The 17,268-nt window shown below is 38.7% G+C and overlaps 1 protein-coding gene across 2 annotated transcripts; it reads left to right on the forward strand.

Moving 5' to 3' along the window:
- The first annotated feature begins 1,297 nt into the window (after positions 1-1,297).
- LOC103724333 (2-alkenal reductase (NADP(+)-dependent)-like) lies at positions 1,298-17,178 on the forward strand. 2 transcript variants are annotated; one of them, XM_026800488.2, is made up of 5 exons: positions 1,298-1,541; positions 2,753-2,930; positions 3,568-3,734; positions 4,414-4,496; positions 16,655-17,178. In XM_026800488.2, exons 1-5 carry the CDS (start codon positions 1,323-1,325, stop codon positions 17,031-17,033), a joined length of 1,026 nt encoding a protein of 341 aa, XP_026656289.2. In that variant the 5' UTR covers positions 1,298-1,322; the 3' UTR covers positions 17,034-17,178. The 2 variants fall into 2 exon arrangements, with proteins under 2 accessions (XP_026656289.2, XP_038977928.1); XM_039122000.1 differs by lacking the exon at positions 16,655-17,178 and adding an exon at positions 5,052-5,470.
- The last annotated feature ends 90 nt before the right edge of the window (positions 17,179-17,268 follow it).

Raw genomic sequence — 17,268 nt, forward strand, 5'->3', positions numbered from 1 at the left:
CCCATGCTTCTCACACAATAAGAAAGAGCTATTATGAGAATATGTGATTTCACACTTTTAGTACGGATTCAATTTTGGCTTTGTATTAATTCAAATTCTTTTCAAGCAGCTGTGGATGCAAATTGATCGACCTAGGACAAGAAATAAGTTGCCCAGGCTGAACTCGTAGTATCAAATAAATAATCGGGCTCAAGCCAAGCTCAACAACATAGCTCAGGTCACTAGTTGTCCCAACGGTGTGAATGAGCTTCTTATATGTCTTTGCATTTCCAAAACCCTCAAACTTGGCTTAGTTATGTGTGGAACTTGAGAAAATGCATGAGCTTGGCTCATTTTTTGGCTGAACAATGTTGAAGAAAACCTGTTATGATCCCAGCTTCAGTTGTTTTATGAACCGTGTGGCACCAAAACCTCATAACCTAGCATGCGGTGATTTGTAAAAATACATATAGATGAATTTTAATTTTGATGTCACTTCTGACATCATTTTCTTGGACCCCACAAAATCTATTTCTTAAATTGGTGACCACTTGCCAATTGCCATATTATGATTCTGCGGTATAGGTTTACGCATTTCCTACAACAAGGTCTATGGTCACGTTCCACAATGGCGGCCGCAGCATCCCTACAGGACAAAAAAGTTAGCATGACGCTAAAAGTTGATACTTCGGCCAAAAAAACTCTCTCACGGTTTTGTCCTTCAAAAGACGCTTTTCTGAGAAAAAATATTTTTGCACAATCCTTTTCACTACTCAATTGATGTAGGATTAAGTTCCTGACCCTCTCCACCCCCAACACTAGCTCTCCAGCGGAAAGAATTCGTGCGGGATCTATGAAGGGTCCATGCTCACCACACCATCTATTAGAGCAAGAAAGGAGGATGCGTCCCTACAGAAGGTATCGTCCGCTTTAGGGCAGGTAGAAGCCTTTCTCGCGGTTTTGCCCTTCAAAAAGTGCCTGTATAGCTTTGCGTCGAGGCGTTGCCTTCCAAGCGTCGTGATGGACCATGCCTCCTCCCGTAGGAAGCCAGCACAGACATTATTAGACTTTCTTGTAATTTCCATTGATATTGTTATTAGACACTTTTCCAAAACGTGAGGCCCTTGGACTCTCGTAAGAGTTTCAAACGGGCTTGATGCAGTGACATGCGCAGTGACCTCAATATTTATGGTTTAGTCTTTCAGATTTTGGTGAATTGATACATTTATGCATGGTTTAGTCTTTCTAGAGCCTTCTACGTGGAGTATTTAATATCAGGAATCCTCGGCCATAGGCTTCTATCTAAAGCCCGCAAAGGGAGAGGAAGCGAGAGAGAGAGCGCGATGGCGGAGGTGAGGGCGAACAAGAAGGTTGTGCTCAAGGACTTCATAACGGGTTTCCCCAAGGAGAGTGACATGGAGATCGTGACGACGGACACCGTCCGATTAAAGGTCCCCGAGGGATCCAAGGCGGTGCTGCTCAAGAACATGTACCTCTCCTGCGACCCTTATACGCTATGGCGTATGAGAAAGCACGACGAGCCCCCCTCCGTCCCCGGCTCGGTATACCTTATAAATATAATATACAATAAGACTCCTCTTCTCTCTCTCTCTCTTTCAATTTTTTTATTTTTTTTGTTTGTTTCTACAACTTATTTCTCTTATGTTTTCTTAAGAGTTATGGTAGCTGTTTATGGAATCTTCGATCTAAGTTTTTAAGGCCTGGTTTTGGAGGATGAAGAGATGGAATGGTAGCTGATAGGGTCGGTAATGTTATGGGGGTCTGGGGTTTGAATTAATTGGTCCTTTTGTTTGTGACCGGGGTCATATACTTGATTATTCGAATAAAAGTAGTATCCGACAACTTCATGGTACAGTTGTGCTTAAATTAGATGCCATTAAGATTATTGTACAGTTTTGTTTGTTACCTGTATCATATACTACACGCACTGACTCGTTCTGCAGTCCAGTAGTTACGACTTTTGAAAAAAAAGCACAATTAAATATGTTATTTGAACAAGAAATGGCAAGAGCGCGCTGGGTAGAGAAGTTTATAGAAAAAAAAATCATAGAAAATGTTAGGATAATGAATTATGAGTGTGAATCATATTTAAGTTTGCATATTATTAGTTAAAATTTCGTTTCATATTCATGATATCATTTGAGATGGCTGCTTGTGGAGAGAGTTCACTATAAGTATGTAGCAGTTGACGCGACCCCCCGCTCACGATCTCGGATCGGGGGTGTGACAGTACGTGACATGTCATGGCGTAGTGTCACGCGCCACCAGCACGGTTGCAGCACATATGAATCTTTGATTTCTAGTTATTTAAGCTTTTACCATGCAAAAATTTGACTCATATTATATTGTTAGTTCTATAGTAATATAACTTAGATGCTTGGGTCAGATGATAAGGCTAAATTGGCAGGTCAAGAGAGGAAAAACATGTCAGTAGTAAATTTATGCGGAAGGACATATATAATTTGAAAAGCAATGGTTAGAATTTCATCTTTATAATTGTAGAAATAATACATATGGATCCTACATTGTGTTAAAGAGTCATATTCTCTGTAATTCATGTTTGCTACATCATTAGAGCTCAAATAACAGCTAGTATTTTTGAACTTGATGAAGTAAAAGGCCATCCATTTCCCCAATCAAGCTAAAGCTGTTTCGGACAATATTACCATTATGGAACTTCTACTTATGTGGGCTTACATTTTGAGGTTCCCTGTTTCTCCAAGTTCATCTTTTTTCTTCTTTCGTTGTACAGGTCATAACTGGTTTTGGTGTAGGTAAAGTGGTGGATTCTCGCCATCCAGATTTCAAGGTAGGTGACTTTGTGTGGGGCATGACTGGATGGGAAGAGTATAGCCTCATCACAGAAACAGAGATGCTTTTCAAGATCAGATACACTGATGTACCCCTTTCCTATTACACTGGCCTTCTTGGTAAGTTGTTTGTTCAGCAAAATGCCTACAAATCTGGTATTCGCCATCCGAATATGTTGAGTACATAACCATTAAACAGTAGCCGTTCTTTGATATCGCAATATGTTACTTTAAGGTTCTTCTGATTTGACAGTTGTATTACATTATTGTTTAACAACTGTGGTTGTAAATCTTGCAAGAATGGCAAAATGATACTGAAAATCATTAACATCTAACATTGTATGGACTATGGAATATCAATGTTAGTTTTTTTTTTTAGTTCTTTGGTATTACCTATTAATGATAATGGAAATGTTCAGGGATAAGTAAGGCCATATGTGAATTATATCATCTGGATCAAGGATTGCCTGCTGAGGCAGATACCTGAAACCATGTTCAGAAAAAAAAAAAAAAAGTCAAACAAGTGAAAAGCTCAGTGTAAATTAGATTTATTTTTTCAATGATTAAGGTGGTTTCAATTATCAGCTTTGTGCATCAAGCCGAGAGAGTCCACAAGTGTACTAAACCAGATGTAGATCAAGTAATCACTATGGTGAAGAAAAAGAATGTCACTGAACTTTGGTAGAATAGTTCTGTTCCTTAGTTTCCCCCGTGCAATATGTCATATGGCTTCTGACATCACTATTTTCATATTCAGGTATGGCAGGGTTCACAGCTTATATTGGATTTCATGAGATTAGCTCGCCAAAGAAAGGGGAATTTGTCTTTGTGTCTGCTGCATCAGGTGCCGTTGGACAGCTTGTTGGGCAGCTTGCCAAATTAATGGGCTGTTACGTGGTTGGAAGTGCTGGTTCTGATGAAAAGGTTTGTAAGACTGTGACTTGAGTTCTCAAATTTTGGATAAGAAGAATTTCTGAAACACATAAGAAATACAAAAAATTGATCAGGCATGAGGTTAGAACCTGCACATAAAAATTAATAAGAGCAATTTTTAACAGAGTACACCTATTAGTTGTTTACTTGAGGTTTCATGTATTGGATTCAGGTTACCCAAATTTTGTTTTTCGGAATATAGATAATAGGAGTGTTTCTGGGAGCCCTTCAGATCAAATTTCCTTAGATCCCTTTTCAGCTGCAATTTATTATGCAAGCAAGCTCGGGGGCTTGGATATTGAAAAATGCTACAATTTTGTAGGTCCCCAATCCCTAGAAGAATGCACCATCGATAACCTGAAATGTTTCACAGTGGATGTGTTCTTTTTCTGTTTTCTTATGACTAACATGAGGTCGAAGAGGTATAATGGATATGATTGTGGTTGCAGAGAAGAAAATTGTACATATTCAGCTTTAGTGAAACAAAGCACTAGTCCTGAGAGATTTTGTGTTATCGTATGCATATTACTCATGCCTCTTCTGTTTAAGCATCACTCAATTTCTTTTTTGGCACTACAGTCCTGAGAGAGATTTTGTGTTCTCATTGCATTTTACCTATGCCTCTTCTGTTTAAGATTGCTCAACTTCCTTTTTGGCACTGTCTACTCAGGTTAACTTATTGAAGAACAAGTTTGGTTTTGATGAGGCTTTTAATTATAAGAAGGAGCCAGACTTGAGTGCAGCTTTAAAGAGGTTGGTTGCTTCTTCTTTTTTTAACTGACTTTTTTTTTTTTTATCTCGAGAGAACTGATGGTTTATGAAACTAGTGTTCTGCATCCAGCCTTAAACTCTTAGTGATGCATGGAATTACATGACACAGACAACTGAGACAAGTATCTGTCATGGGTCTTGCCTGTGTATGTTATGCATCTTAGCTTCAATTCCAACTGTCCTGATTTCTGAAAATCTCTGCAATGGAATTTGTGATGATCCGTGATTGGCGGGCGCTTTTATGCAGGATGTTTGCATAATGCAGGTCCATCCATGGTCTAGTTATTGTAGTTTGGAGAACATGGAGTTGCCTTCAAATTATTTGGACTGTCATATACCCTGGTTGTGGAGATTTCTTCTCTATATATTGGACCAAAGAGAATCTGTTGTTATAATAATATAAATAGTGGCAAGCTGGTATTAGATAGATAGCTCTGTCCCCTGAGTATAGTTTGTTCGGTCATTTAATTTTACAGTGTGAAGAAGAGCAGTAGCAATTTCTTTCCAACAACAATCTAATGAAGTCTTTCTTTTCAGGATGTTTCCCGAAGGTATCGACATCTACTTCGAGAATGTTGGTGGTCCGATGCTGGATGCTGTTCTTATCAACATGAGGACCCATGGTCGGATCGCGGTGTGTGGAATGATTTCTCAATACAACCTTGAGAAACCTGAGGGTGTGCACAACTTATTTTACCTCATCACAAAGCGCATCAGAATGGAAGGGTTCCTGGTTGGCGATTTTTTTCATAAATATCATCAGTTTGAGGAGATTATCGCCCAGTATATGAAGGATGGGAAGATCACTTATGTGGAGGATAAAGCTGAAGGACTTGAGAATGCTCCTGCAGCACTGGTGGGGCTCTTTGCAGGCCGCAATGTTGGTAAACAGTTGGTTGTAGTTTCTCATGAATGAACAGCTGTGTGAGCATCAGACTACTTCTTTAAACCTTCCCATAAAATAACCAACTGCTCTTTTCGAGTAGATTGTATTGTACCTCTATGAAGGATTGAATCTTATGTGCGCAATTGCTATGATCTCATATTTTGTTTGGGAAGCTGTTTTTTAGGTTTTTCGTTTAGAAAGGCATTTTTGGGGTATACGGCAGTGGCTTCCCATCAATTAAATGATTAAAAACAGGATGGGATTCTTCTGGAGCGGCGACCGCAGCCTTCACCGTGGACCTCGGGGCTGGGGGAAGCAGACGAGGAATGGGTTTCCATGCACCACCGTCTCTTCTTCACTTCTCCCGCACCTCCGCTTTCTTTCTCTCCTCCCACCGCCGCCTCCTCCTCCTCCTCCTCCGCCAAATTTATATTACAAATAAATTAATAAATCATTTTTCTACCATATAGATATTCATGCTAAGATTATTTTATACTCAAGACATGTATTCGTAATCAACAGAGTATAATGTTTGATATGCCAACTTTATACTGTTGGTAGGGCCTGTGTTCGTGCGGATGATAGCTCCGAGTGTGGATCTTCTCCAATTCTATGAGATATATATACTTAATTGAGCTGTCGAAATATTCATATTTTTTTCTTAAAACATACACATAAGTAGATAAAAAATTATTAAATTGCATGATCAGATTTATATTTCATAAACATATTATTTTCATTAAAACCAATCATAAAACCGCATTTCATAACAAAGCAAAATTTTCATAATATTTGTTGATCTATAATTGTAAGAATAATATGGTATCTTCACGAACAAACCATATGCATGAAAAACATGATAATTAGAAAATAATAAAGAGAAAAAATCTATTAAATATATGAAAATATCTAAAAGCAAAATTATTTCATTAGATGAAGCTATTAAATTATCATTAGATGAATCTATTAAATATATTTAAAATATTAAAAGCAAAATTAATTCCTGTCAAATGACTTTAATAGTCTTAAAATAACAAGAGAAAAGGATGTTTGACTAGGTGTGCAATGGTTCCAGACGGGTCAGATTTAAGCGATTTGATCAATAAATCATGGGCACAGACTCGGTCATGGCCACAATGATTCAAAGGGTTTCATTATCAGTGGGTTTTAAAGACACTCTATAAGGCTAGAGTAATCAGTCCAGTAGGCTTTCGGAGCACCAAGGGGTCAACTCAGATTCATAGGAAAGGAAGATGGGACTCGATAATTGGTTCTATGGGTCTTTATAGAAAGAGAAAGAGGGAGAAGAGAGAGAAACTAGAGAGAAAGAGGAAAGAGAGGTCGGGACCATCAGGGGTCATGCTAGGGAACTTGGTTGGCAGCCAGAGATGGTGAACAGCCGGCGGCCAAAGTGGTCCACATATGAGTTTGGTGATCCTTCTAAATACTTGTAGTAGCCAAACTAGTCTACAGCGAGTCCGGTGATTCTCTTGGATCAGATCTCCTATTGTTTAGAGGATTTAGCTCCTGCTAAATTAGAATTAAAGATGAAAATGCTTGTTTTCTTACCTCACGGTCGAACTATTTGGTTTTGCTCAAAGATAGAGTTATTAGTGCTTGTGTTGAAAGCGTAGCCAATCGAGACACAATTTGAGTTAGGCTATCTTCTTCTTTAGTTGTGCGAGACGTTTCATCATCTCATTATTCACCGAGGTAGAAGTAGCATCCATAGTCACCTTTGTCCTTCAATATATTTCAAGCACGAATAGCCCTTTTCCTAATTGCTTGTACTGCTCATGCAACTGGACTGTGTACTAAGGCTCCCATAGATGTAGAGGACTGAAGCTCTGATATCAACTTGATTTGATCAGATCAAGTTAGAATTCCACTATAAGCTCTAATATCCACTAGATCTGATCAGATCAAGTTGGAATTCCTCCATGTATGAGCATGGCTCTGATATCAACTTGATCCGATTGGAGAGAAGAAAGATTTTTTTTAACCCGCTCAACTCAAATCTCTCAAAAGAAAACTAAAGGATGGAAAAATCTTGAAAGTAAGACTTTAAGTCCTTTTTTTTTATTAATCCATCCCACCTCTTAAACTGAGGTATATAGCCCCCATTTATAATATTAGTAAGGTTCGCATTTTCATAATTTAGGTTGGATTTCTCTCCTAGTTCGAATAGAACTAGATATTCTAAAATAAATATAATATTTTAAAAAAGTTAATTTTTTTTGAAAAAGTAGATCTCAACTTCCATATTAACTCTACCTTCTGTCGCTCTGCCTGTTCTTCTCAGATAAAGAGCTACTCTCGGTCAAAATCTTATCCGAAAAAGAAATTTTTGGTTTGACCAGTCCGTTTTAGGGCCCAAATGATAGAATTTCAGTCTGATTCAATCTTTGGCCCAATGTTGTAGATCTCGGAAAGATCAAGCATCATATGACCAGTTATGGGCTCCAAAAGTTTGGCATGTGACTCGCCTTCCTGATGTGGCGGATTTTGCTTTTGAACCGTGTCCAGCCCTGCTCGTAGTAGTCATAGTATTCCATACTGAGTCTGGTGATCCTCCTGAATAGTCGTAGGGATTAAAGTGTTCCACACTGAGTATAGTGATCTTCCTGAATACTCGTAGTGGCCAAGATATTTCATATCGAGTTTAGTGATCCTCTTGAATACTCGTAGTAGCTAAAATGTTTCACATCGAGTCTAGTAATCCTCTTAAATACTCATAGTAGCCAAAGTATTCGACATCGAGTTTGGTGATCCTCCTAAATACTCATAATAGCCAAATTGGTCCACAATGAATCAGGTGATTCTCCTGAATCATAGGCCCCAAGCTCAAATTCCACATGGTCTTTTGGTGGCATCTTTTTTCCCATAAAATTGGCTACAACTCCAACCCAGAGATGGAAAATCATTTTTTGTGAAGAAAACTAAAAATTGCTTCAACTGATTGGATTGGGTAATTTCAGAATCTACTTAAAATCAACAAACCCAGAGACTTAAGCTGTTTTCATGCTTAATGAATAAGGGTTTGAACTCTAAAGGGTTTACTTGGACCATGTTAGGATTCTTGCTGGCTCAGATTCAAGTCAGACTCAATATCTTTAAAACCAAAAGGAATTAAGAGCTCATTAATGTCAATAGGAAGATTGTAAATATTTTTGCCTTTAGATGAAGCATATTTTTAAAAAATTTTTTGATATCAACCAATAAGAGAGCAGTAAGCTACAGAATACGATTGGAGGCACCCCACCCCAAGCAAGCCCAATAGGCTGCTAATCCTAACCGTGGAGATGCAAATGGACTAACCTGCTTTGTTGTGGGCAAATTATATCTTGCACCGCATGCACCAATATAGCCATGCACCATACCAATCATGTCCGTATGAAGAATGAGGCCTATGGGAATGAGGCGACCTGATTGGCATGGTGCACAGCCAGTGTATGATAAAATTTCTCTTTGTCGTGTTAGTAGCTACTTAGGATACAACTTTTCTATCTCATTACCTTTATAAGATGAAGCTGGATAAGGGTTGAGGGTTCCCCGTGCTTGTCCCACAATAAGAAAGAGCTATTTTCAGAAAATGTGATTTCACACTTCTAGTACACGTCCAATTTTGCCTTTGTATTAATTCAAATTCTTTTCAAGCAGCTGCAGATGCAAATTGACCAACCTAGGTCAAGAAATACGCTGCCCAGGTTCAACTCGTAGTATCAAATAAATAATCGGGCTCAAGCCAAGCTCAACAACGTAGCTCAGATCACTAGTTGTCCCAACGGTGTGAATGAACTTCTTATCAAACTAAGTTAAGCTTCTATACTTATCAAACTTGGCTTAGTTATGTGTGGTATTTGAGAAGATGCATGACCTTGGCGCATTTTTTGGCTGAACAATCTTGAAGAAATCCTGCAATGATCCCAGCTTCAGTTGTTTTATGAACTGGACCAAAACCTTATAACCTAGCATGTGATGATTTGTAAAAATACATATAGATGAATTTTAATTTGGAAAACACCAAGAATACTTCATATAAATGTGGTGCATGCCTTGCAAGTGCATCATTTAATTTTGATGTCACTTCTGCAGACATCAATGTTGTTTCTCTCGGCCTTTCTATGTGGAGAGTTGACGTAAAAAACCTGGCTGATGATTCTTGGAACCTTCAAGGCCAAGTTGAGAGGGGCTACTTGGTGGAATTTCATGGCAAAGTTCTTTCTTTGGATTGGATCTTTCAAAGGTGTATGAGCTAGGAAGGATGCATGGAGAATTGCATGTATGTCGCTTGTGGTGGTGTTGATGTAGTAGGGCCGGCCCAATTCTTAGGCAACTGAGGCGGTTGCCTAAAGCCTCAGCTCAAAGAAAGCCCACCACAGGAAAGGCCTCGAAGACAAATGAAAAGAAAAAAGGCTCCCTTATGAACACCTTAGGCCGGCCCACTGCAGGAAAGGCTTCAAAAATAAAACGGCCTTAGGCCTCCAAATACATTATATTGAGCCGCTCCTGGGTGGTGATTACAGTTTAGAGTCAAGTTTGGCTAAAGTTCTTTACTCGAGAAAATTTTTAAATCTTTTTTTTCCCCTTCTTTTCCATACAGATAGTTTCAAAGTTCGTCCCCATTTTATTGTAGGATGGTCATGATGCCCTCCATTTTTTGCTAGAATTTAAAATAATGCCTGCAGGTTCGTCCCCCTTCTAATTTAGCATGACGCTAAAAGCTGATACTTAGACAAAAAAAAACGGTGATTATTTCCTGCAAAAAAAGAAAAAAGAAAAATTGATGCTCGGAACGACATCGTTTGACGTTTAGCTTTGCCGTCCAGGCGTCGTGATGCCTCCTTCCGTAGGAAAAATGTGGAAATCGACATACACTACGGTGCACCAGCAATATCCCCTCCTTTGACAAAGTCTCGCTATTTTCATACTCTCAAGTCTCAAAAAAGCAAATCAGGCTAATTTACAGTAATCATTACAATAGTTATAATAAATATTATAATATATAATATTACGAATCCTCATCTATAGCTATAATAAATATTATAATATTATATATTTTTCCTTTTTTATTTTACGCCGGCTGCTCAATCATTACAGTAATTAAGTTTACAACAACCATTACAATAATTATAATAATTATTATGATACATGATATCACGAATCCTCATCTATAGTTATGATAAATATGATAATATTATATATATATATATATATATAATATTATCATATTTAATATATCTATGGTTGACTTTCGCGATATTATGTATTATAATATTTAGTATAACTATTGTAATGGTTGCTGTAAATTAATTATTGTAATGGTTGAGCAGCCAGTGTAATATATATATATATTATATATATATATATATATATATATATATATATATATATATATATATATATATATATATATATTGATGGGGAGCGAAATAGATCGTCCTGTTTAGGGTAAAGGATCATCCTGCCCCAGCCAGGCAAACCACAATATCGACCAGGCAGGACCTTGCTCATGCTCAGAATCAGCCCGGCCTCGAACTTCGCTGAAGATTCAGTTGACCTCGGCCAGACCTCCCCACTGCTACGACCTGTCGTAACTTCTTCTAATGCCTATAATGACGTTCCGAGCCTGAGCCCGGGACACCCTGCTGTGCTAGCTGCGAGCTCAAGAGCTCCTCAACCGTAGGACTATGCGCCGACGCGCCCCGATCAAGCTCAGGGCGCCTCTTATATTCGCCGACGCGCCCTGGCCGAGCTCAGGGCGCCCTTATATTCACCGACGCATTCTGGCCGAGCTTGGGGCGCCTTTATATTCGCCGGTGCACCTTGGCTGAGCTTTAGGGCGCCCTTTATATTCAACGATATGCCCCAACTAAGTTCGGGGCGCCCCATCCAACGACGCCCCCCGACATTCAAGCTTGGGGCGCCCTGCCGAGCAAACCTCGGAATTAGGGAAGTTAGGCCAACTTCGGCACTCGCCAAGCCAACCTCGCCGAATATATGATGCGACCTCTCATCGAGCTCGGCCTCGCCCACGATCGCATCCACGCGCGTGCCCACGCCTGCCTACATGGCCGTACATTAGAACTTCACCGCGCCATGCTTTGCTTGCTGGCCAACGACAGCCAAGGACAATGCCATGCTTCTCCAACCATACCCTGTCATACCTATCAACGTCTTACCGTTCACAGGAACGGCCTACGCCGCACGCCTCAAGCAAGCTCTAGCTGCGCGCCATTTGTCTAAAACCCATCTCCTCCCATGATGAGGACGGGCCATATCTTTGCACCTGGATACCTCAACAGGGACTATAAATAGCCCCATCAGATAACATCTAAGGAGACTTCTAGACCAACTAAGATTTACTCTAACTTGAGCGTCAAAGGGCCCTCACCGAAACCACCAGTGAAGCTTTGTGCAGGTATGCCGTTGCACGGGAGGTGGCTCTTTTTTCTCCACTCAAACCGGCAGCTCCCTTGCCTCCCCCGGTGTAGTTACCCTCGGACCAAATTTGAACCACAACACATATATATATTACACCGGCCGCTCAATCATTACAATAGTTAAGTTACAGCAACCATTACAATAATTATAATAAATATTACAATACATAATATCACGAATCCTCATCTATAGTTACAATAAATATAATAATAATATTATATATATATATATATATATTTATATTTACACCGGCCGCTCAATCATTACAATAGTTAAGTTACAGCAACCATTACAATAATTATAATAAATATTATAATACATAATATCACGAATCCTCATCTATAGTTATAATAAATATTATAATTTTATATATAAATATATATATATATTTTACACAGGCTGCGCAATCATCATAATAGTTAATTTACAGCAACTGTTACAATAATTATAATAAATATTATAATACATAATATCACGAATCCTCATCTATAGTTTTTTTTATATATATATATATATATTTTACAACGGCTGCTCAATCATTACAAATTTACAATAGTTAATTTACAGGAACCATTGCAATAGTTATACTAAATATTATAATATTATAAGCATTACGATAGTAAATTTCAAGAGCCTTCTGCGTGAAGTACTTAATATCACGAAACCTCGTCCATAGGCCTTCCCTAAAGCCCGCAGGGGGAGAGGGAGTGCGGGAGAGAGAGCGCGATGGCGGAGGTGAGGGCGAATAAGAAGGTTGCGTTGAAGGACTTCATAACGGCGGGTTTCCCCAAGGAGAGCGACATGGAGATCGTGACGACGGACACCGTCCGATTGAAGGTCCCCGCGGGATCCAAGGCGGTGCTGCTCAAGAACCTGTACCTCTCCTGCGACCCTTATATGCGGTCGCGTATGAGCAAGCACGACGAGCCCTCCTACGTCTCCGGCTCGGTATGCCATATAAATATAATAAATACTAAGGGCTCGTTTGGTTCGCGGGAAAAGAAGGGTGGAATGTATGGTCAATGGAAAAGTAATAAGATGCCTCTTATTTGGTTGGAGTTTTCAAAGAAGAGAGACGAAAAAGTTGTATTCACATGGGAGTATGATTCCCACATTTCATGGAAAAGTCTTTCCCATGAGGCGGAAATCATACCCTTTTTTTTTTCCAAAAAGACCCTTCAGCATTAAAGACATTAAAAATCTAATTTTTATTAAAGGTATAATAGGAATTATACATAACTTTTCTAGGAAAATGGATGGTCAACCAAACATAAGCACTTTGGAAATTTATCACTTTCCCATGGTCAACCAAACATGCCAAAAGTACTTTTCTAGGCATTCTCTTCCTAAGAATCTATTTTTCAGAAATCATATTCCTATGAAGAAAAATACTTCCCGCGAACCAAACGAGCCCGCGAACCAAACGAGCCCTAAAAGTATAACACCCCCCCCCCCCCCCCCCCCCCCCCCCCGCGCCGCCTCTCTCTCAGCTTTTTTTTTTTTTGTTCCTACAATTTATTTCTCTTATGTTTTCTTTGGAGTTATGGTAGCTGTTTATGGAATCTTGGATCTAGGTTTTTTAGCCCCGGCTTTGGGGTTGAATTGGTCCTTTTGTTTGTTGCTTGTGTCGTATACTCAAAGTAGCATCCGACAACTTTGTGCTGCAGTTTTTCTTACGATTAGCACACGCGTTGACTCGTTCTATTGTACAGTGCTAACGACCTTTTAGAAAAGGCACAAAACTACCGAGAATTTGATGGTTCTTTTCAGAACTTGTTTGTTCTTGTGGATTTGTTTGCTGCGTGTCGTCCCGGGGAAGGGAGTGTGTGCATGTGCATGTGTAAGTTTTTCTCTTCTCTAATAAAAAATATTTTTAGCACGTCTTTAGTCGTTTTAATCCACTGAGAAATTTATCTCATTTAATATTGCTAGTTCTATAGTAATATTGTAACAACCTAGGACCTCACCCAAAATGACTAGTTGGAAGTTATTATTTGATCTTGTATAAGTACTTAAGATCTACCCAGCAAATAACCGATGTGGGACTAAACACATGCCCGCATGGGTCCTGACATACTCCCTTCGTTCAAGCCGCGACGTCCTCGTCATGCTAAGGGTTCAAATCCATTCAAATCTAATAACAAATACCATGATCGGCTTGTCGTCAGTCCTAATGGATGCGTGCTACAGTATCCTCTAGTCCACATAGGTTATGAGTAGATTCGCTCTGATATACCATTTGTAACAACCCAGAACTTCACTCAAAATAGCTAGCTGGAAGGTATTATTTGGATTTCTTAATCCTGTATAAATACCCAAGATCTACTTAGCAAATAACCGATATGGTATTATTTGGGTTCCTACATTGGGTTAAAGAGTCATATTCTCTGTAATTCATGTTTGCTGCATCATTAGAGCTCGAAGAATAGCTAGTTTTTTTTGAACTTGTTAAAGTAAAAGGCCATCCATTTCCCCAATCAAGCTAAAGCTGTTTCGGACAAAATTGCCATCATGGAACTTCTACTTATGGGCTTACATTTTAAGGTTCCCTATCTCTCCATGTTCATCTTTTTTCTTCTTTCATTGTACAGGTCATAACTGGTTTTACGGTGGGTAAAGTGGTGGATTCTAGCCATCCAGATTTCAAGGTAGGTGACTTTGTGTGGGGCATGACTGGATGGGAAGAGTATAGCCTCATCACAGAAACAGAGAGGCTTTTCAAGATCAGATACACTGATGTACCCCTTTCCTATCACACTGGCCTTCTTGGTAGGTTGTTTGTTCAGCAAAATGCCTACAAATCTGGTATTCGCCATCCGAATATGTTGAATACATAACCATTAAACAGTAGTCATTCTTTGATATCGTTATATGCTACTTTAAGGTTCTTCTGATTTGACAGTTGTGCTACATTGTTGTTTAACAACTGTGGTTGTAAATCTTGCAACAATGGCAAAATGATACTGAAAATCATTAACATCTAACATGGTATGGAATATGGAATATCAGTGTTAGTTTTTTTATCAAAAAAAATCCTTGGTATTACCTATTAATGATAATGGAAATGTTCAGGGATGAGTAAGGCCATATGTGAATTATATCATCTGGATCAAGGATTGCCTGCTGAGGCAGATACCTGAAACCGTGTTCAGAAAAGAAAAAAAAGTCAAACAAGTGAAAAGCTCAGTGTAAATTAGATTTATTTTTTCAATGATTAAGGTGGTTTCAATGATTAACAGAGTCCACAAGTGTACTAAACCAGATGTAGATCAAGTAATCACTATGGTGAAGAAAAAGAATGTCACTGAACTTTGGTAGAATAGTTCTGTTCCTTAGTTTCCGTGCTTCCCGTGCAATTTGTCATATGGCTTCTGACATCACTATTTTCATATTCAGGCATGGCAGGGTTCACAGCTTATATTGGATTTCATGAGATCAGCTCGCCAAAGAAAGGGGAATATGTCTTTGTCTCTGCTGCATCAGGTGCCGTTGGACAGCTTGTTGGGCAGCTTGCCAAATTAATGGGCTGTTACGTGGTTGGAAGTGCTGGTTCTGATGAAAAGGTTTGTAAGACTGTGACTTGGGTTCTCAAATTTTGGATAGGAGGAATTGCTGAAACACATAAGAAATACAAAAAATTGATTAGGCATGAGGCTAGAACCTGCACATGAAGATTCATTTAAAATGGGCAAGGAATTCTTAACAGAGTGCACCTATATATTATTTGTTAACTTCAGGTTTCATGCATTGGATTCAGGTTACCCAAATTTTGTTTTTCAGAATATAGAGAATGGGAGTGTTTCTGGGAGCACTTCACATCAAATTTCCTTAGATATCTTTTCAGCTGCAATTTATTATGCAAGCAACCTCCGGGGCTTAGATATTGAAAAATGCTGCAATTTTGTAGGTCCCCAATCCCTATTAGAATAATGCACCATCGATAACCCGAAATGTTTCACAGTGGATGTGTTCTTTTTCTGTTTTCTTATGACTAACTTGATATGCATCTTAGCTTCAATTCCAACTGTCCTGATTTCTGAAAATCTCTGCGATGGAATTTGTGATGATCCGTGATTGGCGGGCGCTTTTATGTAGGATGTTTGCATAATGCAGGTCCATCCATGGTCTAGTTATTGTAGTTCGGAGAACATGGAGTTGCCTTCAATTTATTTGGACTATCATTTACCCAGGTTGTGGATCCATATATTGGACCAAAGAGAATCTGTTGTTATAATAATGTACAGGGTTTTTTGCATGAATAGCTTCTTAAATATCAAATTTTGCTTGAATATCCTTCCAAAATTGATATTTGCATGTATACCGTCATAAAATACTTGTTTTGCCATCCAACCCTTTTTTTTTCTTTTTGTTTTTGCATATGTACCAATGCTATTTAACGACGTTAAAAAATTAACGGTTTCAAATTAAAATAATTAAAATATCCTTAATGGGTAGACATGCAAATAGATCGCGATTCCGATAGCAGAGGAATAACACAGGAACAATTGCGTAATTTTAAAAATTTTTTTATTTTTAATTAATATAAATATAATTTTTCTTAACACCGTTAAAACAACTATTATATTACGGGCATCTGTACAATAACAGAGTTTTACGAGGGTATACATGCAAATATCAATTTTGGAAGAATACTCATACAAAAAATCCAAATATAAATAGTGGCAAGCTGGTATTAGATAGATAGCTCTGTCCCCTGAGTATTGTTTGTTAGGTCATTTAATTTTACAGTGTGAAGAAGAGCAGTAACAATTTCTTTCCAACAACAATCTAATGAAGTCTTTCTTTTCAGGTTGTTTCCCGAAGGTATCGACATCTACTTCGAGAATGTTGGTGGTCCAATGCTGGATGCTGTTCTTATCAACATGAGGACCCATGGTCGGATCGCAGGATGTGGAATGATTTCTCAATACAACCTCGAGAAACCTGAGGGTGTGCACAACTCATTATACCTCGTCACAAAGCGCATCAGAATGGAAGGGTTCCTGTTTAGCGATTTTTTTCATAAATATCATCAGTTTGAGGAGATTATTGGCGAGTATATAAAGGATGGGAAGATCACTTATGTGGAGGATAAAGCTGAAGGACTTGAGAATGCTCCAGCAGCACTGTTGGGGCTCTTTGGAGGCCGCAATGTTGGTAAACAGTTGGTTGTAATTTCTCATGAATGAACAATCAGTGTGAGCATCAGACTACTTCTGTAAACCTTCCCAAAAAATAACCATCTGCTCTTTTCGAGTAGATTGTATTGTGCCTCTATGAAATGAACGACTGAATTTTATATGCGCAATTGCTATGATGTCATATTTTGGTTGGGATGTTCTTTTTGATGTCTTTCGTTTAGAGAGACATTTTTGGGGTATATGTTGCTGCTCATTCTACAGGGAGTGAATTTGGTTGCATATT

The sequence above is a fragment of the Phoenix dactylifera genome, unplaced genomic scaffold (assembly GCF_009389715.1).
Source record: "Phoenix dactylifera cultivar Barhee BC4 unplaced genomic scaffold, palm_55x_up_171113_PBpolish2nd_filt_p 001320F, whole genome shotgun sequence".
Classification (NCBI taxonomy): Eukaryota; Viridiplantae; Streptophyta; class Magnoliopsida; order Arecales; family Arecaceae; genus Phoenix; species Phoenix dactylifera.